General features: G+C 36.7%; 1 protein-coding gene across 1 annotated transcript; it reads right to left on the bottom strand.

Moving 5' to 3' along the window:
- Nucleotides 1-1,614: 1,614 nt before the first annotated feature.
- On the bottom strand, nt 1,615-20,969 carry LOC131772536 (relaxin receptor 1). The gene is made up of 23 exons (XM_059088461.2): nt 20,894-20,969; nt 20,282-20,329; nt 18,755-18,792; nt 18,241-18,323; nt 16,349-17,074; nt 15,974-16,219; nt 14,975-15,095; nt 14,775-14,846; nt 14,545-14,619; nt 13,647-13,718; nt 13,219-13,290; nt 12,564-12,623; nt 12,186-12,260; nt 11,245-11,316; nt 10,089-10,160; nt 7,519-7,590; nt 5,930-6,001; nt 5,103-5,174; nt 4,469-4,779; nt 3,675-3,962; nt 2,801-3,210; nt 2,424-2,517; nt 1,615-1,995 (listed from the first exon to the last, which is right to left on the bottom strand). The coding sequence occupies exons 4-23, from the start codon at nt 18,296-18,298 to the stop codon at nt 1,910-1,912; spliced, it is 3,126 nt and encodes a 1,041-aa protein (XP_058944444.2). The 5' UTR covers nt 18,299-18,323; nt 18,755-18,792; nt 20,282-20,329; nt 20,894-20,969; the 3' UTR covers nt 1,615-1,909.
- Between the last annotated feature and the right edge of the window lie 2,930 nt (nt 20,970-23,899).

Below are 23,899 nucleotides of genomic sequence, written 5' to 3'. Positions count from 1 at the left end.
GTGGGAGTTAACCGAAGCGCTGTAAAGATTCTATAAATCAATTGAATAAACCATGACTTAATAAAGAAGCTTGGTACAGTTTTTTCGCGTTTTCGACAGGGTTTAAAACGTAAGTCCAGGTCATTTGTGCTGCAGCTGTATGTTCTGTCGATCTTTGTAATAATCGCCTCACTTGGTAATATTTCTCGTACTTTGTTATGAAAAGCAGTCGCACTTTGCAGTAAAACTTGTCGCTCATCCTAATTAAAAATGTCGCGGTTCATTTTATTACAACAATTATCACACTATGTAAAGAAAAAACTGTCCCTTTGTGATAAAAATGACAATTGTCACGTCTTTATTCAAATTTTGTAAAAGGATCAAATGCTGTTTTCTTCAGTATTTTGTGCGAGTGGTAATGGTTATAACTAGGTTTGTAAAATTCAAGCTATCACTGAATTCTTTAATAGAGAGTTTGACGAATTCGGCACAAATTACATATCTGAACTGATCACGATGATGTGGTGATGTAAATGACCTAGTATACTTCGTTAGGTTGAGGATGCCTTATCAAGATTTAAACTCGACTTAGGGACTAGTCATTAATTATCATCGGAGGGAAGGTGGACAATTTTTCTTTTTGGGTGGGTCACATGGTTTTCAAGGGGAAAGTAGGGGGGATCAGTCCTCGCCAACATGTCGAGGGAGGGGGGGGGGGCTATAGAAATTGACAGCCCAGCAACTGCCAAAGAGGGTAATAAGTAAATTTTCATCGTGACACATACAAAATTCTCCATCCCCCTCTTCCCCCAGGTGATAAATAATTTTGTTTTTCGTGTATAAAATTTATACTACGCCGCAAAACTACTTTTTCAAGCGCACTTGCCTTTGAGGAGGCCAATATTGAACTGATAACATAAATAGTTAATGTTTTGGCGTTTTGCGAAAGAAATACTAAGAATTAGACCCTATCTGATGCAGGGTTGTCTAATGCCGTCTGGATCAAATAATAAACCACAGATAAACGTTACGGTAATCTCTTAAAATAAACGACACTGAGACTATTACTTTACCCTGGCTTGCTTCGTAGTAATTCAGTGATTATTGACTACTACTATAACTTGTTTAGGGAGTGTTCACGAAAAAACCAGGCGGAACCTGGCAGAGTGTGATAATGCTCGGATAATGAGACTAATTGCCTAAAAGTTTTTTTCTGTTTTTGGAAGTTAAGTAATGGTTTTCACTACCCATGTAGAAGTGATGATCAGAAGTGGTTGCTCAGTGGAGATATTGGGCGTTAAGAAACCCTCATTTTGGACTGAAAACAAGGAAACTTTGTCTTTACATAAAGGGGGGAGTAGGGAAAGAAATAAAATGGACAATTTTCATTAGTTTATTGCGCTTGAAGTCTAGCAGATATAGAACATAGCCTAGTATATTTAGATGGCTTCCCTGTTTGTCACAGGAGCAAAGCGACTTTAGCTAAACAGCTATTCAAAAAATGTATAAAGTGGAAGTTTTTCCAGGGGACCCCATATCTCCCAGGAAATTAACTTTATTTCGGCGTTCAAAAATTACAGTTCCTAACTCACCAAACATTTGTGCCACAATGGAGCCAAATCGGGGATTGTTGAATTATTACCACTGCCCGGTTTTCTCGTAGCCACTGTCTAAATTATTAAGCCTCTGATAAATTTCAGAACGTTTCTGAAAAATTCAGCAAATAAAAAAAATTACCTATGAGTGTTGAGCACTCAGCTAACTAATAAAGAGGTTTAATATATGGTTTCAGGCAGAAAGCAAACTGAAAACTGCCATTTTCGATCAAGAGTATTAATACTTCTTAAAAAGGGATGTACAAGGCTTCATCGTTCCCCATCAGCGCATATCAATATCTCCAAGTTTCTGTATTAACTGTTGCCAGAGGAAGTCAGTTGTTGCCGGGAGGATAGTTGGATGTGACGTCTAAAGAGATACTGTTGTAACACGTGGTGTCGAGTTGTGTTCCGTCTCCATCTACCTCAATGAAGTGTGCATATGTTAATAGTCAACTCATAGAAATACTACCGAATAACTAAATTTTTTATTTATAAAACTTTCTCTACGTTTATAATTGATAACACAACCCTGGTGGTGCTCTTTTTTTGACTGTTTTTAAAACGAAAGATTGCGCCTATATTGCTATGATAATCACCGAAAAAATTTTTTCTCGAAAAAATGTTTCCCAGAAGTCAAGAAGCGTGCCAGCACTAAATAGACGCAAATAAAGACGGTAATTGGGTCTTCAGTTAAAATAAACATTTCGTTTAATCATTGCCAGGGGACATAGCCACAAAATAAGTACGACGAATACTCTGATTCTACTTCAAATTTAAAATTATAGAATCATTTTCATCTTGGAACGAGCAATATAATCTTCAAAAAATGTTTTAACTTTCCCTTACCAGATATAGCAATTCCATCAGATCGTTTCTTGCAGCTGAACCATTTACAGCCAGTCACAAGGCGATAAAACCAGCTTACAAGGACTGTCCTTACCTAAAAAAAGTTTTAAAACCTCTCAAAATTAGAAAGAAAATTGCTGATTTTGGTGATTTCGACGTAGAGTCGATTAGGAATAATTATGCAAATTATATAAATCCAAGCAAACCAAAAGATTGGCTACGAAGATAATGAGAAGAAGAGTAGCTACACGTAACCATCTTTAATGCACACAGTTTTAGTTTAATATCTCTTAATTGGCGTAGGAACTGCAAATTTTCTGGGACCAGTGGAAAAAAAATACCACTGAAAAGCGAAAAGTGGTAAATATTATCCTCACCTTTGGAGTCGAGAAAGTGTAGAGTACAGGATTCACAGAGGAATTTACCGGCAGAACAAAGACGGCAAACCATACATACGCCACACCTTGTTCATCGTGAAATTTGCCCGTTAGAGCAAGAATACTCAGAATTATTACAGGAATCCAGCAGCTAAAGTCTGTTAAGATGATTGCGAAAACCCTCCTTGCCAACGCGGACTCTCTTTTGATGCTGTTCGAGCTCACTTCAGCTTCACCGTGAGCCTTGACTCTTCTCTGTGACTTGGACACTTTCACGATAATAGAAATGTACGCCAACATGATGAAGAGGAAAGCTGCGAGATTCAAACCAATAAAAAGGCCAACAGAATATTCCCAGCCTGCCAGTCTTTCTGAAGACAACTGAAGAGGTAGACATACCGAGGAACGACCTTGGAAAGGGAGGGACATCTTTTAGAGTGAACACCAACTCCTTTTTTCGTACACTTTAGCCCCATAATTTAACACATTTTTTCATTATTATTTATACATAGCCAGTCTTTAAGAGAGAAGAGAATTATAACCACTACAAGTATCATACCGTTGTCCATGAAGTAAGCATTGTTTACTTTGGGGATGTGACTACATCATGATACAGGATGATGTGGTTTGTTCAGGCACAGAAGGTGCGCTAAACCACCATTATGTTGACAACAGATCTTTTCTACAAGTGAAGGAAGCCTCTCAAAACAGAAGTTGTTTCGCCCTTATATAGCTTCATTGACATGATATAACAGACACGAAAACGCTCTGGTTTCACACAGGGAGATGTAGGCGTAAACTTATGGAATGCCCCATGGTTTCAAACTTAATGAAATGATAACTTTAAGGTAACTAAGAGCACGACAATTTTTACCATAGAACCCATATCTTCTGTCCACGTTGAAAAAGTACCAAAAAAAAGTATCAAAAGCCGGTACCACGGCAATTGCAGTTCCGCAGAGCCACACCACGGCACAAATAATGTAAGTTCCTCTTAATGTCAGACGTGAGCATCTGAAGGCAAAAACAATACTTAGCAGACGGTCAGCGGTTATCACAGTGAGCATGAGTACCGAGACCTCACTTGAAAGTACCGAAAGGGCGCCGGCCACTTTACAGAGGACTCCTGACCGCCATATCAGATCGAAGCTGAAATAAGTACCTAAAATGAAAGGATATATGTGCTTCTTTTCGTTTGAGTTACAAAATTAAAGTAAAGGTCGAAAAGTTCATTTTAAAATCTACGAATGAAATCCTTAAAGTGCTTGATGAATTTGTTAGCGGGAGAATTCCTAACATTAACTTTGGCACTTTTTACGAAGGAGTTTTTTGTTCCACAGTTATTCAACTTTAGAGAAACTGAGTGTTGCTGATTATTATCAAAATTTAATGAATTTACAAGCATCTTCCACGTCTTTAAGACGCAATTTAAAGGTGAACCCGACGCTATATAGCTTTATCGCCACCATCGTCAAGCATTTACAAAAATGTACTACTTTCAAAACATAGCTTGTGATTCTAAAGCACAATCTATAACTGTTCGAAAATATTTTCAGGATTTTTTTCGGCGTTTTTTTCAATTGCAGCTCACCTGCGAGGTCCATTTGTCTACTTCTCTATCATCTGTACTTAAAAATACTGCATAATATGTACATGATATGTAAATACCTGCCCATATCTGGTCCTTAATAGCTATTATCATGAGATACACTCCCATAAGGAAATCAGCCACAGCCAGATTGGTCAGGAGGCAGGTTTGAACTGGATGGTCGTCACGCCTGATGAGACGCCATGCTATCACTGCCAGGTTACCAACAACAGCCAGGATACCCAGCAACCAGATACTCCTTCGAGGACCAGAGGCATCGATCATTCGATTGCAACTCGACAAGGCGTTACCCTCCAGCTTTGGATACTCACAGCTTACTTTCTCAAGGTGAAGAGAAGCGTAACAACACAGGGAGAAACTGTCCATTCTCCTTGAAAGAGATGGAATACCACACATTTTTTGTTAGTAAAATAACCAGAGCATTAACAATCCTATGATTTTTAACGTCGCGCGAGTCATTAAAGTACATGTAATTCTTCGTCAAAAACTAACCAGGTCTAAACCTATGACCTGGTTGCCACTGATTAAGCATAGTAACCGTGTTTATGGCTTTAAATTATTCAATTTGATTGTCCAATTCGCGCAAAGCTGTTGATAAGCAAAGAATCCGAAGTTAAATTGAAAAATTTAAGAGAGGTGTTGATTGCTCTAATTGCATAATAAGAAAGCAACTAAAATTTATTCCGTACTTACAAGTTTCGTAGACCTTTAAGATAGCTGAACGTCTCTGGAGGCAAACGATCGAGAAAATTTTTTTGTAGATGTCTAGGAGTATAATTTACGGGAAAAGGTTAGGGAACAATCTTTTGAATGGTCTCCTTTGATTAAAACTGCAAGGTGTTTAAACGTGTGGGATCAAATTTAGAGAATTAATCACCCACGAAGACGTTAATCTTAAAGTTGTCCTTCTATGCAATTTTTTTATCTCAGTTCAATTTTGATGTTTAATCTTGTAACGCAAATTTCGCTCCTGCCTAGCCTTCTCAGGCTGGTTTTTATAATCATGCAGTCTTAGTCAACAAGAGATTTGCATCGGAGCCTTTTTTATTTTTTTGTCATGAAGGGCAAAAAAATTTGTTCATCTCAAGTCTTTATAGTTTTCTTTTGCGAGAAGAACCACCTCGGTTAAATACCTCGTTAACGGAATTTGTTATATTTTTTTTCCAAACTGGCACGTGTTGCATTCTAATAACCTTGAAAATCATGCATAACGCTGATGTTTTATCTCCTTTTTTGATAACCTATTTCTTTGTGAATGCATTGTATTGTTTGGCATAACTGCGATCAAGACTCGAGTACCAGCAATCCATTTGGTTTATAGTGTAATACTTACAAGGTTTTAAGGTTTCTAAGCCCAGAAAAAGCGCTCGGTTGGATTTTTTCAATCTTGTTGTTATCCAGATACCTTTAAAAAATTTTCGAAGCTTGTAAGAGAATTAAAACACTAGTGAATCATTATTTTATAGTGAGATCATAAATAACGAGTAAGCTGTTTTTGGCATGTATGCATCAACACTTACAGAGTTTTCAAACTATTCAATCTGCTGAAGACGTTGGCAGGTATCACGACAATTTCATTGTGAGAAAGAACGCTATGAAAAAAAATGATAATTGACACTTATCAAAAACATGTCTTACAATCAAACAAAACTGTACGACAATAGTAAAACAATGATGATAATGAAAACGATAGTTATAATGATGATGACAATAACAGTGATAAGGATAATGATAATGATAACTTTTTATCAAGTTGTCTAATCGTCTGTGGCAATTTTTTCCTGAAAAGAACTATCACTGGTACTAAGATGTCGAAATATTAGTCACCACTACCACCATCAGTTCTTTCCTGGAGTAATGCTCTTACACAGATGATCAGAACGCACGCTCAAGTGTTACTCTTTGGTTTTAAAACTACTACTCTAATAGTACTAAAAGTCAAACAATAAAAATGATAGTATCAGTTGTAATAACTATATAGCTGGTCAGTTAATCCAATATCGTTAGCGCAGCAGGATTAATTCTGGACAGTTTCACTGAGGACTTAAAGATACAAATTCACACGCTGTCCTATTTAAGAAAAATAGGACAGTATACCCCAGCCAATCAAATCCAAGCAAAAAAAACACGTGGTAGAAATAAGTCAATCAACGCAAAGCATAGCGTTTGCTCTGTAGACTTGTTATAATTAAAATTTTCAATATTTCAGTCTGCTTTTTCTCAGGGATAGTAGTTTTCCTGAAAAGGCTGTATTAAAAGTGACCAGCTATATAATTGATAAGTAATAGGACTACATGCTGTCCAATCTGGAAATAATTAGATTAAAAAAAATTCTTCTGACAGCCAAATTGGACTTGGCGTTTGGCTCCGTCCCATTTTGGCAGTCCTCAGAATTTTTTTTCATCCAATTATTTCCAAATAGGACAGCACGTAGTCCTATTACGTATACTAATAATTACGGTAATAATTATGAAAATAAAGATAAAGATAATGATAATGTCCATTGGTTCCGTTTAAAAATGCGGATCAAAAATGAGCTATCTACAGGGTTAAAATATTTATAAAGAACAAACCAAACATTTTCGACACTAGGTAATCATCAAGGTGTATTAAAACAAGAATAATGCTAATAGCAAAGTATAAAAAACGAGGAGCTCGACATCTCTTTGGGTTGGGGGGAGCTCGACATTTGAGCACTTCTGTGCTTTTTGCCGACGATGAAATGAATTAGATTAATGATAGATTAAAAACATATTATTTGCTAAAAATTACTACGGCAGAGGGTAAACCATCTAGCTATCTATAAATCACAGCGAGAGAATCAAAATCTTTAGCACCAAGAGAAAAATCCAATTCAGTTTCAGCTGATCATTGCCAGTTCGAAGCTAAGGTTCCAGAGGAAAGCAATGTTATTGAAAGATTTACATAAACAAGCAAACGCCTTCCCCTTTCAGGGATTATAATGTCTGATAGTTAAGTTTAAAACCGTTTTTCGTGATATGATATACTACGCCTTTGGAGTCTTTCTGCTGTTGAGTTATATCCAGAATTTTGGGAGATGAAAATCGAAACATGAATTTATTAACATCAACCATTAGAGTCCACTTACAGCGTTTCTAAGCTTCGCAACTTGTCGAAGATGGGTTTAGACAGCGTGGAGATTTTGTTGTAGGAGATATCTCTGAAAAGAAGAGACAATCTTTTAAAAAATATTTTCTTTGTTTAAAAGCTTTTTCCTTGATGTTTTGTTACATGCAAAACCTTTTAATTGAACAGTAATCTGAACCAGGCTCAAGAAATATGACATTTTTGCCTTTTTTGAGTCTTCCAAGTCTTGTTTACTTAATTTCTGTTCAGAATGATTAACATACGAGTTATTAGGCTATAAATATCATATAAAACCAAATTGTTCGATTGAGCATCCTATCAGTATGACTAGTACTACAAGGGAGCAGCTCTTACAAGTCAGTCTACTATAAACGAACGAATTGCTGTTGGAGTTTACTATGACAAGCTTAATCCCTGTAGGAAAGGGGAAGAAAACCTTCCATATGACCATTTTATCACAGTTAAAAGCGTCATGCTATCCGATCATAATTACCGTGGCTGGAATATTTAAACATTTTCACTAACGTGCATGAAATCGTATAACAGTTATTCAGTCACTCATAGAAATATAGTCTTTTGCTTTAGCTCTTTAATGGATCATTAATCCATTATTTAAGACTAAATGCATTGTAGGATTATTCATACCGGTCAAATGCTCATACTTAAGCCAAAACAAGAATTTGCCTTTGGTTCTAAAGGTTTTTTAATTTGAAAATAGGTTGAGGTAATATGAAAAGTTTCTCCTCTGTAACTTTTTGATCTACGTGAGGAAACTTAAAGATTCCCACCTTTCTTTCAAAATGAGCAAATGAATGATCCGTCAGTAAATATATCCGCTTCAGTGAAAACCAGTTAATGCATGAATAAATTGATTAAGGGTGATAAAAGAACCCTTTTTTACGTATTTTTCATCGAAAAATAGAACTATTTTCTGTTAGCGCAAACATCCGTAGATTTTGGGAAAAGAGAATAGTGTTACTCTTACAGTTTGTAAAACGTTTGCATGTTGCAATGGCAAACAATCATTCAAAGAAAAGAAAACCTTCGCTACGCAACAATCATTACCTTTTCAAGCAGTGGGAAACACCTTGGTAATGCCTAGAATTCTTATAACTATGTAAATGAGGCTCCGCATAAAACCACTCGGAAATTAGACGGTCCCAATCCCGAATGATATCAACCTGTACTTTGGAGCATGGTCGACATTACATGCAACAACAATAACGCTAATTCAGCTCATGCTAACTGTCCTATCTGTTTGGTACACCATTCGTCATAGATGGGTCTTCCTACAATTAATTTTTCTGCTACCTTCCGTATTCGTTTCCTTATTCATAAGATTTTTCCCGTGATCTTGGAGCGTCCTGCATAGTTCATGACACTGGTAATCAAACAAATAGAAAGTGCATCCTCATGCTCTATAACATTATTGTTCTACGTAAAGCGGAGCTATACAGATTGAGTCCCTGGGGCATTGTCATAAACATATTTGAACCCTCTGAAACATTCTTTAAGCGAAGCAATACCGTTTTAAAGCTACAAGAATAATTATTATATAAGTTACCGGAATCTTCTAGGATGCCCTTTAATTGTATATAAGGAAACGGGCAGGTAAATTATGATTTTCGCACGCGCTGATTGGCTATTTCGAAGGTGATTGGCATGTGCTAATCTCTTCACTCAGAGTAGCAAAGGAGACCGAATCTCGCGTCAAGAAGTAAATGTCTGATCATTTTCGGTATATTGACAGAAATAAACTATTTTTTTCGTTTCTATGTGGTAGATACTATTCACCTAAGTGTTCAGCAGTGAAACAACTAAAAGACTCTCGATAAAGAAGAACTTTCTGCGTCCTTGGGAGCAGACGTTAAGTGTACGCTGGTTATCTCCACTTCTGTAGATAATAGTTAATTATTGTGTTCGACCGTGGAAGCTTGCCTACAATCAATAGTTTCGGTAGAGATTTTGGAGGAAGCGGTTACTGCGAATTTGTATAGGTGCTAACTGAAGTTCAAGTCAGTTGTGATCCCAAACTAAGTTTGTAATATATTGAATCGTTTAGGAGTCGCTTCCTTGTAGTAGTTACCTTACCAATAACAGTTGAATAAATTACTTCCTTTACTACTTAAAGGGTAATTTTTTGTCGGTTAAATGGCCCATTTCCCGACTTATCCGCATGTGTCAGAGAACTAGTGCCGAAAGTAGCTTTCTCACATAAATCGAGCTGTTCTTCTTTTCGTTTTCCTTTATATTACCGACATTACTGAACTGAATCCCTCCTTCTCGCAAATGATTTTCTAAACTCTTCCAAGTTTAGTTTCGAAAAATTCTCTCTCAGTAATGTTTTCTCCCTCGAAGTATCCATTTTTCGATTCAACGGCTTCATAATTTCTCACCATCGAGAGCAACTTTGCATTCAGCCTTGTTCTCACGCCTTAATTTTGGCACCAGATCTCTCAAATGACTCACGAGACTCAGAAATGGGCTATTTTATTATAACAATTGCAATGAGGTATATTTAGCTCCGTTAGTGCGACCTGGTATCAAAGATATTGGGCGGAGGGTACTTACAGAACTCGCAGCTTCGACAGGTCTTGAAATATAATCGGTGGAAGATTGCTTAACGCATTGATGGAAAGATAACTATGAAAAAAACATAATTATTACTAGTTATCAAGCTCTGAGTTTCCCTTATTTTTTACATTGTTTACATTATAGTAAAAAAAATCTGACGTTATTTCACAATATGCTGGAAAATAACTCAGAAACTGTTCGCGCTTTGTATAGGTAATCACATGATTTCGAGTACAATTTGGAACAAATAAGCATGAGTAAATTTTTTTCAAAGACTAACAAAATTGCACTAGCCCGTAGGGCAAGTGCGATTTGTAGTCTTTGAAAAAAATTACAAGGACTTATTTATTCCAAATTGTACGAGAAAAATCATGTGATGACGTATTCATAATATAATGAAAAAATACGAGATAGCTTATCATAATCAAGCAGAAGTAAAGCGCGCGCATCAAGTGCAAAAATAATTTATTCAAATCATGGAAGTGACATTGTACGTTCGGTCAAAACAGCCACGTACGATCAAAACAATAATAAACAATGATAATTTCACATCTTTAAGATGCAAAAAAGTTCAGAGTCTGGTTAAACAGTTCAAAAAATTGTTCAGTCTGCTTTTTTACTTCTTTGCACTGAGTTAACCCTCCTCGGTATTGAATTACACTTATCTTAACCAATCAGAACTGAGTAATTTTTTCATGTATCTTCTTAGGTCGTCAAACATTGTATCTTTTATTGTGTTAGCAAAGCAATGGAAATGTTACAAAAGCAATATAATGTCACTCAATTTCCATCCGTTGATTGGTATAATAATCCAATTTAATGCAGGGGATGAGATACAGTCGATGAAGCATTTTATAGGTCAACCGCTAGTAGCTCGTGTTCTACGAATACCCATCGTGGGTTAATAGACCAGAAATCGATCACAAGAGTTGTTCATTGTTTTAGACAGGTGTGAAAAAGTACCACAAGTAATCACCACCACAATAGTGTTTAACCTTTGAAACTCTAGCGAGAGTATTTTATAGACATAGAAATACCGCACAAAAGACTCTACTAGCAAGCTACAACACGCAGGCATGCTTCAAAACTAAGGGAAAATAAAAAATGACGTGCAAATTGTATTCCAAACACTCGGCACAAATTGAATACTCACAGTTCCTCCAGTGAGAAAAATTTCGCAAACGTGCCCTCCGCTATCCTACTGATCCGATTCCTTCTTAGGTCCCTAGCAAAAGAACAACACCAAAACAAACTTAATCACGTGCATGCTTGCCGCCCATACTATTTAAGCTGTAATGAAATAAAATCATGTTTATTACTGAGTTTGAAAGCACTTTTCAGCGGTCTCACGAACACCCTTCTTTTGTTTGATAATAATATACATGGAAAATTTATACGCTTCTGATTGGCTGAAAACGAGTATATTCTCATGTAACACGAGTACAAGGTTGTAACACGAGTAAAAATTACAAATGGTGCACACGGTTTCAAAGTTTCGTCTGTCTTGCCTTTCTATGGTGTTAGTTTCATGTAAATTGTTATCAAGTAATAGCGTGATTTCTCTTGCAATTTGGTGTAATAAGCACCTGAACATTTTTCAAGTGCTAAGTCTCGTGCAATCTACTTGTGCTTATTAACACCACAGTGCACTCGAAATCATGGTACTACCTATACTAACACGAGTGCAAAGTTGTAACACAAGTGTAAATAGGCCATTTTGCAGCTGTGTGCTTAGTTGCTTAGCCTTTGATTTGGAGTGAGACTAAAGGTGACCTTGTTGTGATAGAGGCCATTATTTAGTTAGCATGATAAGAAAGTAATTCGCATTTGAAAAGCAGCTAGGTTTGTACCATAACAAGGTCAACCTTTGCCTCACTCCTGTTCAGAGGCTTAGCAACCAAGCACGCAACTTTAAAATGGACTATTACAAATAACGCGCGCGTTGTCAAAATTTTTGTTTGCCTCGACTTTCTGTGATGCTCTACTTTTGTAAATTATGATTTCTTGGATAGGATAGGATACGTGATACTTATAAGATAGAATAGGATACTTGATTATTATTGATCATGATCACGATATAAGTCCGCTACTTACATAACTTTTGTAAAGTTTCTTGTACCACGAAAACTTTTTTCATCCAGGTTTGATAATTGATTGAATGAAAGATTCCTGTAAATATGATGGGTTCAACAACAATTGTGAGGTTACGTTTTAGTTACGTATGGAAGAAAGAAACCAATGAGTGGCAATTTCATCAGCCAAAAAGCAAAAAGACGTGGAAACGTAAGAGAAATCAGACTACACATCATACAAGTTAATTGTGATACATGGGAAATTATTCTTTCGTTAACAAAATCACCAAAGAACTAAATGTTATTGAATTTCATTTGCCCTATCTAGTCTTAAAGGTAACCACTTAAAGCATTGCTTCAGGTTGGGCTTAACGAAAAAGATTTCCATTTTGCCTCTTACAGTTTTTCTAGCGTGTATATTTCCATTGAAATTTCCTTCAGGTAGTTGTTGGTTAAATACCTGAAGAGAATGATAAGGTTAATCACCTATTAGTAACTTATTCTTAGTATATTATTTCAGTTATTTTATCCTATTAGTAATGGTATTTTTTGGAAAAATTGAGGCCTCACAGACGACCATTCTCATCATTTGAGGACTCTTGATCTTTGTCACAGCAACAAAACGAAATATTAATTATCATCGCCGTTGCTGCCACCATCAACTTTAGGGTTTTTGCTATCACTATCATTATCCGTGTTATTTCAGTGCCGGATTTATTTACAAATGTTATAATATTGTTAGTGAACCCCCCCCCCCCTTCACCTATATTGTAACTCACAATTTATGTTAGTCCCTGCTGTCGTCTGAGGGCGAGTTTATTGTGGTCGTTACCCAAATATAAAGTCCTTTTAACTCGAATTATAACAATTCCTGTCGTCAATCTTTCATGCACTGGAATGTTAGCATAATTTACTCACTTCAAATTTGAAGAAGGCTTTTTGAAACGCATTGAAAAGAAGAAAAGAACTAAGCCCGCCATCCATCAGCGAAGGGCAGAGCTACTGCCCCAGTAACGAATAAAGGCGCGACGAATCTCTTGGTAATATGTACTTACAGTTCTCGAAGAGACAAAAGACCAGTAAAGACGTTCGGTCGTAAGAAACTTATCCCATTGCTTTCCAGAAAGCTGAAAGATAATGATATGCCCTTTGAAAATAAAGAAAGCTAAAATACTAACAAAGGTTCCAAAAAATCTATTTGTTATCAAAACCACCATCACGGCAAATATCATTCAGAGAATTTCATATTATCTCATTACAACAGATCATTGTACGCAAGACACGATGGTGCGAACATTAGGATAATAACACTTTCCAAAGATACTTACACGTTAATATCACGAGTTATGTCTTTGGGATACGAGGGTGGGCGGTATGTTCTTACCCAATTGGGTTGGAATTTTTGATGATCCACTCATGCCCAAGAGGGGAAGGGGGGGAAAGGGGTGGGGAAGAAGGGGGGGGGGGTGTAAAGGATACTTACAGAAACTCTAAAGATGTCAGATCATTAAAAGTTCCCTCTTCGATATCCAACAAATAATGATGGCTAATTTCCCTGTATTTCAAAAAACAATCAAACGTTAGCATAACCCACAATCAAAGAGTAAAGTAGAATTTGCATGGGCTCGTGTGATAACAGATTGGTATAACCTAACAACGGAGATACTGTCGAGCGGCTGCAAAATCTCCTTTTTTTCCCCACTTCTATAATTATATAACATCGCTCTTTTTTAATTGCAAACATGGATTATATTATTACGATGGCAACAATCAAAACGATTCTAATAACCATATTAACTACATCACTGGAAGCGCGCGTGGGCAACATGAGGCGAATCCTGTGTTCTGATCGGCTACTCGAGCGGGTGAGATAAGCCCATCTCTTCTGCTCGGGATCTCTCCGCTTTGATCCCACGCATAGAAAACATTTCGTAAAGCCAACTTACAAATTTCGTAATTTTTGGACAGTGCTAGTGATGGAGTCGCAAAAGAGGCAGAAGACAATCATTTTTTGATTCGTAATGGAAGGAATTTTTTTATTGTATGAAAAATTTTTATTGAGCAAGCTTGGTCGGTCAAGATAGCTGGATATTACCCTTGTTCATTTTTTTTTTGTGCCTTATAATGAACCACGGCTTCGTCTTGGTACATAAAAATGCCTAAAAAGAACACGGAAAAGTCGACCTGGCGCTTGGTCGACGACGTATATTAAAATTCTAATACTACTTTCTTCATTTTAAATTATAATAATAATTTACAGATTACGATGCTTCATAAATATTTGCAATTACTCCTTCTTACTGCGACTCATTACTGCCACTGATGCTACTTCAACCAAAAATCGTTGTTGTTGCAATAACCCTTTTAGTTCTTCTACTTACAAGTACTTGAGTTGCTTAAGTCCTCCGAACGCATTTCTCGTCAAATTCAACAGATTAAAATTATGCGTAATCGATCTGTGACAATAGAAGGATAAACGCACACTTCAAGAAATCATAATATTTACTATCATTAGTTGTTGCGGATATTTATTCATCCTTTTTTTAATGAGTAACTAAAATGTAAATAATTTGACTGAGATCGTATTTGAATTCAATCAGGTTATACTTACAAGTACTGCAGGTAAGTTAAGTTTTCAAATGACTTTGGATAAATATGCCTCAAATAGGCACGAGTAAAAAACCTAGAATTAAATGAAAAAAATGACAATTATGAAAAACGTGGAATCGAAAAACACTGTGAAATGACACTTGGCCTTCACATTTTGGAGTACACTTTATGATACAACTGAAATAATTATTTCAAACTTACAAATATTTTGTGGCGAGAGGAATGTCCCTCGGAACTGTTCTTTCGTAGTAAACCCAACAGTCAACTCGAAACCAGAATGGATGTGATTTCAGTTTGCGACACCTGCAAAGATGAGAGCACCCTGCGAAGGAAAAGCAAAAAGGTGGTGAGAGCAACATTCCAAAGGTTATTGCAATCCCCTAGGCAATGTGACAGGGAGATATTACTCGCTTTAATAGGAAGGGTTTTTCATTTATCATACAAACTGCGGTGTTGTAAAAAGATTTTCGGCCTTGAGAAAAGCCATAACAACGCGCGGGGAAAAAAATACGATGGTTTTTTCGCTTCTGTTTGATATCGCCAATAAGCTGCTGACACGTCTCTCAGTTTTCTAGGATATAAATTTCCTAGAGGGAGAAGAAAAATCCGAAAAGAAACACTGAAATTTACTTATTCAGTGGCTTTGATAACGGCATTTCTCGCGGTTAAGAACGAAAATTGAAAACTGGAAGATTTGCCACAGGCCGATTTTGGCTGTTTACTTGAAAATATTTCTCTCGTCGGTTTGTATCAGAAATCTCATTTGTTCGCTGTGCTCACTCGTTCGACCTCCGACACTACCAACTCGTGCGTAAATATCACACGGAAATACTTTCCATGAAATGTTTATATTTCCTTTAAAAAATTATATATTTGGTGGAACTGGTATTTTGGTTTCCTAGTGGCCGAGGAGGGCAATGCTAATCCGCGTCTATAGATTGGATATGCTGCTTCATAAAATTTGAAGATTCCGGGATCAGCAATGATTATTTGCAGCACGATTTTAATCTCAAGCATTTTTCTCTTATCACTTCCCTCACATATCCTATCAACGCTCTTGGAGTGGTTTAATTTGGGGTGTGTATGTGGGGGAGGGGGTGGCGGAGTTAATCTTATGTATTGACAAATTTTATTTTGTCTAGCGCACAACTAGCCCCTTTTGCTCACATTGCGCGTTAAATAACAACAACATATACTCACTCTCGGTGTGAACTAGAAGAGTTTTCGTATCCGAGCCGTTAAAATTACTTGCTCTGCAGGTGTAATTTCCTGATTTCGAATAACAGCTTGGTGTATAAATTACACTTGTACTATTTTGTAAAACTCTTCCACTTTTAGACCACGTAATTCTGGGAGTAGGTGTACCGCCCGCTTGGCAAAGCAAGCTTTGAGAATAACACTCCAGCAAAGTTACACTTTCCTCAGATACCCGAAAGCTAGGAGGATCTGTCGAAAAAGATACAAGTGAAATAATCAATTCACGCCGCCTTTGAAACTTCCATCTCAAGGTTCATTGTCGTTTAACTAGATTGTAAAGTGACGCTAAAACTCTAAATAAACCAAACATACACTAACCTCCAGTTTTTAAAGGTTTTGCCTCAAAGCTGGCTTCAAACCCTGTACTTTCGCTAGATCCCAATTTTCCATATCTCTCCACAATCATTTTATCGCCACTAGACGCTAGGCGGTGAGGTGTAGTGCTCGCTTCACAAAGAATCGCGAGGATATTGTCGGACAAAGAATGTCCATCTCTGACAATGACATATGTCTCAAACAAACAAGCCCATGGTCGAAGATTCATTTTCTTGATAGTCATCTCTATATAGTTTCCTGTCCGAACAGTGATTTTCCACTGCTTATATTCAACACAAGTGGTGGGTGAACCTGTTGGTGAGGTTTTGGGTGTGGTCATAGGTGTGGTTAAGGGTGTGGTCATAGGTGTGGTTAAGGGTGTGGTTATGGGTGTGCTTAAGGGCGTCGTTATGGGTGTGATTATGGGTGTAACTGTGGGATCAGTTGCTCTCGCAATTGCAGGTGTGCCTGTGGCTGTGTTGACTGTAACAGCTGTGGTATACTGCGTCGGCGCTTTAGTCGGTGTATTAATCATAAATGGTCCGTCAAATGATGACATGGTAATTTTATCTTCGAAAGTGCCTTCTTTCTCCCCATCAAAGAATACATGACAGGATCCGGATGCTGGTGGAAATGTTTGTGTAGATAGAGTGGTAGATTCAGTAGAATATGTCGGAAACGACTCTGAAGGCTCAGTCTCTATCGTTGACGAGAGGGTAGTTGTCAAAACTATGAACAAGACAGATTTTTAATTCTTATGGAGTTAGACTATTATTAAAGGCTAAGTTTTCCGTTTCTCCTACCATGTAGTCACGTGTGATGTAGATCGCGATGTTTCGATTGCATACTGCTAGTCTTCTTCATCGTGGTGAATAACAATAAAAGCTAAGTTTTCCGTTTGTCTCACGATGTAGTCACGTGTGATGTAGATTGCGACGTTTCGACAGGTCATGCGTGATTTTATAAAGCATGATGCTCTGCTGTGATTAGTTGTTTTTTAACAGCTCTGATTGGTGCATTTTGATCCTTACTGTTTCATTTAGTGATTTGTTCTCTCATCTGCTCCTATCTTATCTGCGTTAGGCCAGTGTTAGAGTATTGCACGCCCTTACATTACTATGCTTTGTCAAAAACCTAGAACGTGTTTAAAAACGGGCGCTTTGAAGCGCAAAAAGTCTGAGTTTCACTGCCTTTTTAGATATCATATTACAGTTTACTAGGATATCAAGTTGTAAACGAAAAATTGATAGCTAGTACCCATTAGTAGTGCTGAATGGTTCTCGCTTCAGTTAATGACTTCATGTACAGGATTGGTCAAGAGAAGGAAAGACATTTTATAATGTAAATTTTCACGACGGCAATCGCAGTTTTCGAGCTTTTAATTTAGCACCTATAACTGATATTGTCGAACTCCACACCGACGAAATTTACAATCTTTGTTGTGCATTTTCGAGAAGAAGTTTATGCAGTAAAAAAAAAGGTTCCAAAATCTTTGGCTCCAGGTAACATGAGGTATACTCGGTATAGCAAAGAGCAGATACGAGAGTTCTGAACAGCTTGAAAAATTAAATTGAAATAAAGGTCTGGCACAAATCGATGAAAAATCCTTCTTTAACGCAATGACTAATAGGCTTGGCGAAGGAAAAGCTAAAAAATTAAAAAAAGGAATAGCATCACATGTCTTCCAAATGTATTGAGGGTTATTGTATTATGGTTGAAATTGTGAGAAAAAAAACGAAAGCAAATCATGGCATCAAGCACTATGCACTTACAGTTATTATTATTTGTCAGCAAAATGTCATTTTTTTTGGCGGCTTGTGTTCAAGAAAGGGTATGCTTAAAAAATATTTCTCGTTAGACTATTCATGATTTGAAAAACATAACAAGAACTATACCTTTGTTATAGATAAGATGAAGAAGCAGCCATGGGAGAAATCCATCAATTGCTTTCATTTTGAATCAACAGTGCCAAGTTAAACTAGGTGGAAGACATAAATTAATGGGTTATTTCTCCAACACTTTTTTAAACTAGAAGGTCATGAAATTAACACTGACATTACTGGTCATATTGATGTATTCATCTCTCGGAGGCGATTTACTCAAAACGAATCACTCCCCTTTTCCTTGACTTAATTTGTAGTAGAAGATGTTTATTTTACCTTCAAAGACTTTCCTTTTATTTAACTAAGAATCACAGAAGGTACGACATGATTTGCACTTCGAGAGCTAATGTACGTGCAGTTACCCATAGCAACAACTTCTGATACCAAATATGTCTAAATTATCAAAGCAGTCACCAAAATGCATGGTCGATGATATTTACGTTCTGCTGTGACCCTTCATAAAGAGCAAGATGTTTGCACATTTTTGCTGTTTACAAGCTTTCTGTACATTGCTCCTCTCCCCTACCTGCTAAACAGAACTTAAGCTTGACGTTCTTTCTAGGTCTGTAAAGGAAAACAAGATTAATTTCAAAACACCGAGCGACCACCTTAGATCATCTTTAAAAAAAAACAACTATTTTTTGCTTGGTTTGCGTAAAAAATAATTATTCATTTGTAGCCCACACAGAAGAAAATTAAATGAATTTGCGTCGAAGATCTTAATTAGTATGCAAGGGCATGAAATCTCGTTTACTTAAAGGATCTAGAGATACATGGCCTATACCCCAAATACTATACTTCTATACCCCAAAAGGAAAAACCTCGTGCAATTTTTGAAAAAGTTTCAACAAGAACTGCGCTAAGCCCAAGACTCGTAAGTGTCTTGGTTAACAGACCTGAAATTGTATTTAAACTTCAAAACAATCTCCAGCCTCCCATCTTGAACATGGACTTCTTCAACTTAGAACTGATAACGATAAAATCTTATTGAGTGTACTCCGAAAAATAATCAAAATATCTGGCTGAGATGAAGCTAAAAGAATTCGGCCAGTATTATCTTATTTGATTAGCGAGAAGTATTTTCGATTACAGAAACGCAATTTTACACATATAACTGTGCCGACTGACCTGAAAAACAACAACATACCTTTACAGAACCCTCTCACTTTTTAAAATTGAACGGAAGCAAACTTCCCTACATTAATTGTTGGTGGTTACGGAAAATGCAAAAAAAAAATGTCTACTTCTGCTTATAATTGACAAATGGTCGGTATCGCTAAAAGCTGGATTAGTTACGACATTTTCAGTTACGAGAATTTTGGATCTCGTTCATAACTATCAAATGATGGTTTCCCCAAAATATCGTTTCAATATTCAAGCCCCAAAAATAAGAATTTTTTGTTATGGACAAATTATCAACCATTTTACCCTAACAGGGAAAGACATAGTTAAAACCGGGTCGATATACTCTGTTACTAAGACAGCATCAAAACAAAATATCATGGGTGGCATCCCTGCTCGCCGTAAAGATACTATATTTTGGAGACAGGAGCTATGCCGGAGTAATTTATCAATGGAGATTGGATCATGAGCATCGAATATGAGTCTTCGTTCACTGAGAACGATTGTTTTCCACGACCATTTGTTTATGTTTGTAGAGGTGATTAAATGATGGAAGCCTAATTCAATCGCCCCGAGTAAGGAGTTTCAATATAATTTATCTTGCTTGCAAACTCTGGCCATTTTTTGGCTCGATATGCAATGAGGTGGCGAGCTAAAACAAGATAAGTCTGCACTACTTGTCGTTTTGATGACGATCACTCAGCAATCAGCTCGCTCCTCTTGCTAATTTTCGTTTTTCTTTTTCGTTCGCCAATCCTCTGAACGGTTCGCCATAGAGGGATCCTGCCCCCAAGCTTCAAATTGACATCATTAAATGTCCTTATAAGTGTGTGTTGCGAGGTTCTGAACCGTGGACCAGCAGATAATAACTAAACCTGCACGAGCAAGCGTCAGAATTTTATCACACGGAATGTACACTAGGATGACTTACCTCGCATAAAACCGACAAAATGACAATCAATTATGGGCCACGGCTTTTCTATCGCCAGAAAAAAAAAACATAGAAGGGCATTTTTCATTACAAACAGTTGTCAGTTAATAAAGAAAAAGGAATTCTCTATTCTTTCCTGAGAGTTTCATCTACTAACCTTTAAATAGGTCAAGTCAAAAACACTGTTGTAAACTTGTTTCGACGACACTGGTTTTACGGTGGCCTTAATTTATTTACCTCATAAGTACATTGTGTGTGGTTTGGACTTAAGTTAAATAAAGCACTGTAAAAATTATAATTGGAACAATTTTTGCCTAAAAGCTTGAACATTAAAACTTAATTTATTCGAACAAGCGGGTATATTTTTTCTATGTTTTAGTTCTTTTGAACAGTGTAATACAATGCTGATCGTATATTCTCACATTTTTGCGCGTCCTGCAGAGGACCTGACACTGAAATGAAAATCAGGAGCTTTTTGATGCAAGGTATTTTGGAGATTAGTTCATTTTTAGTTACAAAAATACACCCGCTGCTTCTTAAAAAAAATGGACATTATTAGCTTTTTAATGCAAGGTATTTTTGGGTTAGTTCATTTTTAGTGACGAAACTTACACTAACTGCTTCTATTGCCAAGGTGAAAAATATCTTCTTCCTCATGTACCCTGTTTTTCTTGAGAAAAGTAAGTAATAACAAATTCACATCGCAGTCACTTCGCAGTCCTCGCCAAATTAAATCGTACAGTCATTTTTAATTAAGGTTTCTCTCAGGGCACGATCATAATTCAGCAAAACTTTAATTACAATTTAAAGTAATGACTTCTCAATTTAAGCTTCTGGCATGTTTTACCTCGCTATTAGAACAGTCTTTCGATTTTGCCATGCTTTTATGTTGGAAGACATTTCATTTTTCAAATCAGACCGTTTTAGAGGGGCTTTGAAATTGAAAAGAATAAAAAGCAAACTGAAGGAGTTCTGAAAACGGAGAAATATTGACTTCACACTGCAGCGGGAAATTTTTTTTTTTGTGTTGTTAAGTTATATTTACATAGCTGTCGAGAACAAAAGAGGTAACTTATAACAGAGAGAACAGCTTTGTTTTAAAATTTTGCCCTTTTCAGGCAAATTTTTTCTGTAACTCTGGACCTGATTCTGTGTAAAATCCATGTAAGAAACATTGATAAAATATGACTTAAATAAAAAAAAATCGATGTCCTTTGAAGCTTGACACACAGAGTTGTAATCATTTCCACCAAGCTCACCCTTGATGATGTGCGGACGTGAGAAAAAAATTGAGTCGGAAATTTCAGTCAAGTGCTGCTGGAAAAAGTCCCGATTAAAATAACTGAAATATAAAGAAGTCAATCATCGGACTTTGATTTGTTTCCTTTGTTTTGTATGCCAGTATTGTTTTTCTGTTATTGAAAAAAGCATATTTTCTTTCACATTACATCTTTCGGAGAGCTTGTTCTTGCCTGGTAACCCTCATTTTGGTGTATTCGACTCAGTCTTTCTAATTTGGTGTATTCGACCCGCTCTTCGGCTGCATCTAATCAAATGGGTTGTACACGTTCAGATTGGATGTTTGTTACACAGAAAGATCTAATCCTTCATGAAACTCTGACAATTCCCTCGTTTAACTTCCTTTGTCGATAGATTAACAACCACATACGAAAAACGCAGACGGCAAAAGTTACTTCTGAAATGGTTAATTCTCTTAAAGGCAATTTCATTTGCTGTTTTTCTAATCCTTCAAAAGATCCCCAAAAGAAAACTCTCCTTTTGACCGTCAAAGCCAATTCTCACAAACTACTGAAAAAATTCCCAACAGATTCACCCCTGTCGTTTCCACAAGTGTGTCCTACTGATTCATATGATCGTAAGAGGAAGTTAAATATTGAATTATAAGTAACAGTGGTAAGTAGGAAGTAAATAATAGATATTTGGGTTTTATAACTTAGAAAAAATAAATAGACGAAATTCTCTATTTACAATTTCTAAAACAGCGCTTATAAATCTGCGTGACTTAACAAAAATTTCTTTAAGGAGAATGGTTTCTGTATAGGGGTTCCATAACTTCCCCGTTAAACAGGTCATGTGGTACGCGCTGATATTGCTTTGCAAAATAGAGGCAATATTTTCTTACCTGCAGTATTTAATTCTGTGTGTTTTTTAATGATTGATATAGTTCTGTTCAGCGATAACATTTCCGGCAGATGTTTATTTACAGTACTAAATGGGTTCGCTCTTTGTTTTGGTTGTAATTGAAGGTTGGTCTTTATATTCCTCTCACGTAGCTGTAAGTAGCGTCGTGACTTCTACTCGAGGGTGGAAGGGGGAGGCTCTTTAAATGACCCATGGTTAAGCCCAAAATTAATGTGACATTTGAATTTTAAAGAAAGGCAGAGTACATTGAGGTTTGAAGTTTTCCCTTTTAAATTCGTGACGCGTAATATGCTGTTTAAAGTACACATGAAAAGTGAATTGTTCTGAAAGACTTATGCGCGAAACGGAATCAGAGTTCCCCCCCCCCCTCCCCTTTGCACCCTCTTTGTTAGAGCGTTAGGTTTGGTCGATTGACTCGAATAAAATTTTGTAAATAAAATATAAAGGTGATGAGGGATAAAAACCGAGACTTATGATCGTGATGCCAAGATCTCAGTTTGGAAAATCGCCACTGAGACTAATTGTGTGCGAGAATTTCTTCGCTCACAACATTCACCCTTACCTACTCTTGAAATTTTTTACCAAGAGCATTGGCAATAACAAAAAGTCCAAGTCTTTAAGAGCTATGAAAGAAATTTTAGGTTATGAAGCTCATAGCAAAGGCTTAAGAAATTCTGAGATCGAAAGCGCATAATTTTTCAAAGTACTGCATTTGCATCTGTAGCTCCTAGCTATAAAGATAAATTCTTTGTCAGATTTCCCGTGACCGTTCACCCTAAAATTTTCACACATAATGATGAATATTTCAGAACATTTTTCATGGAAAAATGATTAATCCAAGTCCACTTATTTAGCTTCCACCCCGAATGTGATCAACTTTTGTTGACAGAAAATTGTTTTAACTAGTTTGCTACCCGTGCGCGATTGCAATTTACAGAACAAAACAACTGATTCTCAAAAAAAGGATGAATTCGTTCTAGACATATGCAACTCTGACGCAAAATTATTTTGTCTAAGGTTACGCTTCGTCCACAAAAGTTGCTTTAGAGTTTATTTTTATCCAAGCTAAATTTATGCTTGGAAAAAAAGAAGAAGGACGAAATGAGCCTCAAAACTCAGCAAGGAAAGCCAGGCCTCATGAATGGTGAAAAGAAACCTTCGGTCAACCGGAAAAGTGACGAAGCTGTAAACAGCCATAAATTAAAAACTGAAAACGATCAAAACACAAACACTGGAACAAATGGCGACATAGAAGGCAAAAATTCATCGGAAAGTTAACGCAGAAAAGATTGATATTGACGGAACGTGGAGAAACTTCAATGATAGTTGGCTTAGACTTGTAACCGAAGAATTTTTTTTAACCCTTTTATTTAGTCCCAAGATCCAAGAAGTGATTCTCCCTTTTGAATGCCTTACATTTCCTTGAAAATACGACAGGAGAACTTGGTTTTGTAT

Source organism: Pocillopora verrucosa, chromosome 1 (assembly GCF_036669915.1).
Source record: "Pocillopora verrucosa isolate sample1 chromosome 1, ASM3666991v2, whole genome shotgun sequence".
In the NCBI taxonomy this organism is placed as follows: Eukaryota; Metazoa; Cnidaria; class Anthozoa; order Scleractinia; family Pocilloporidae; genus Pocillopora; species Pocillopora verrucosa.
Note: the sequence above shows the minus strand (reverse complement) of the source record. Positions and strands in the feature narration are given on the sequence as shown.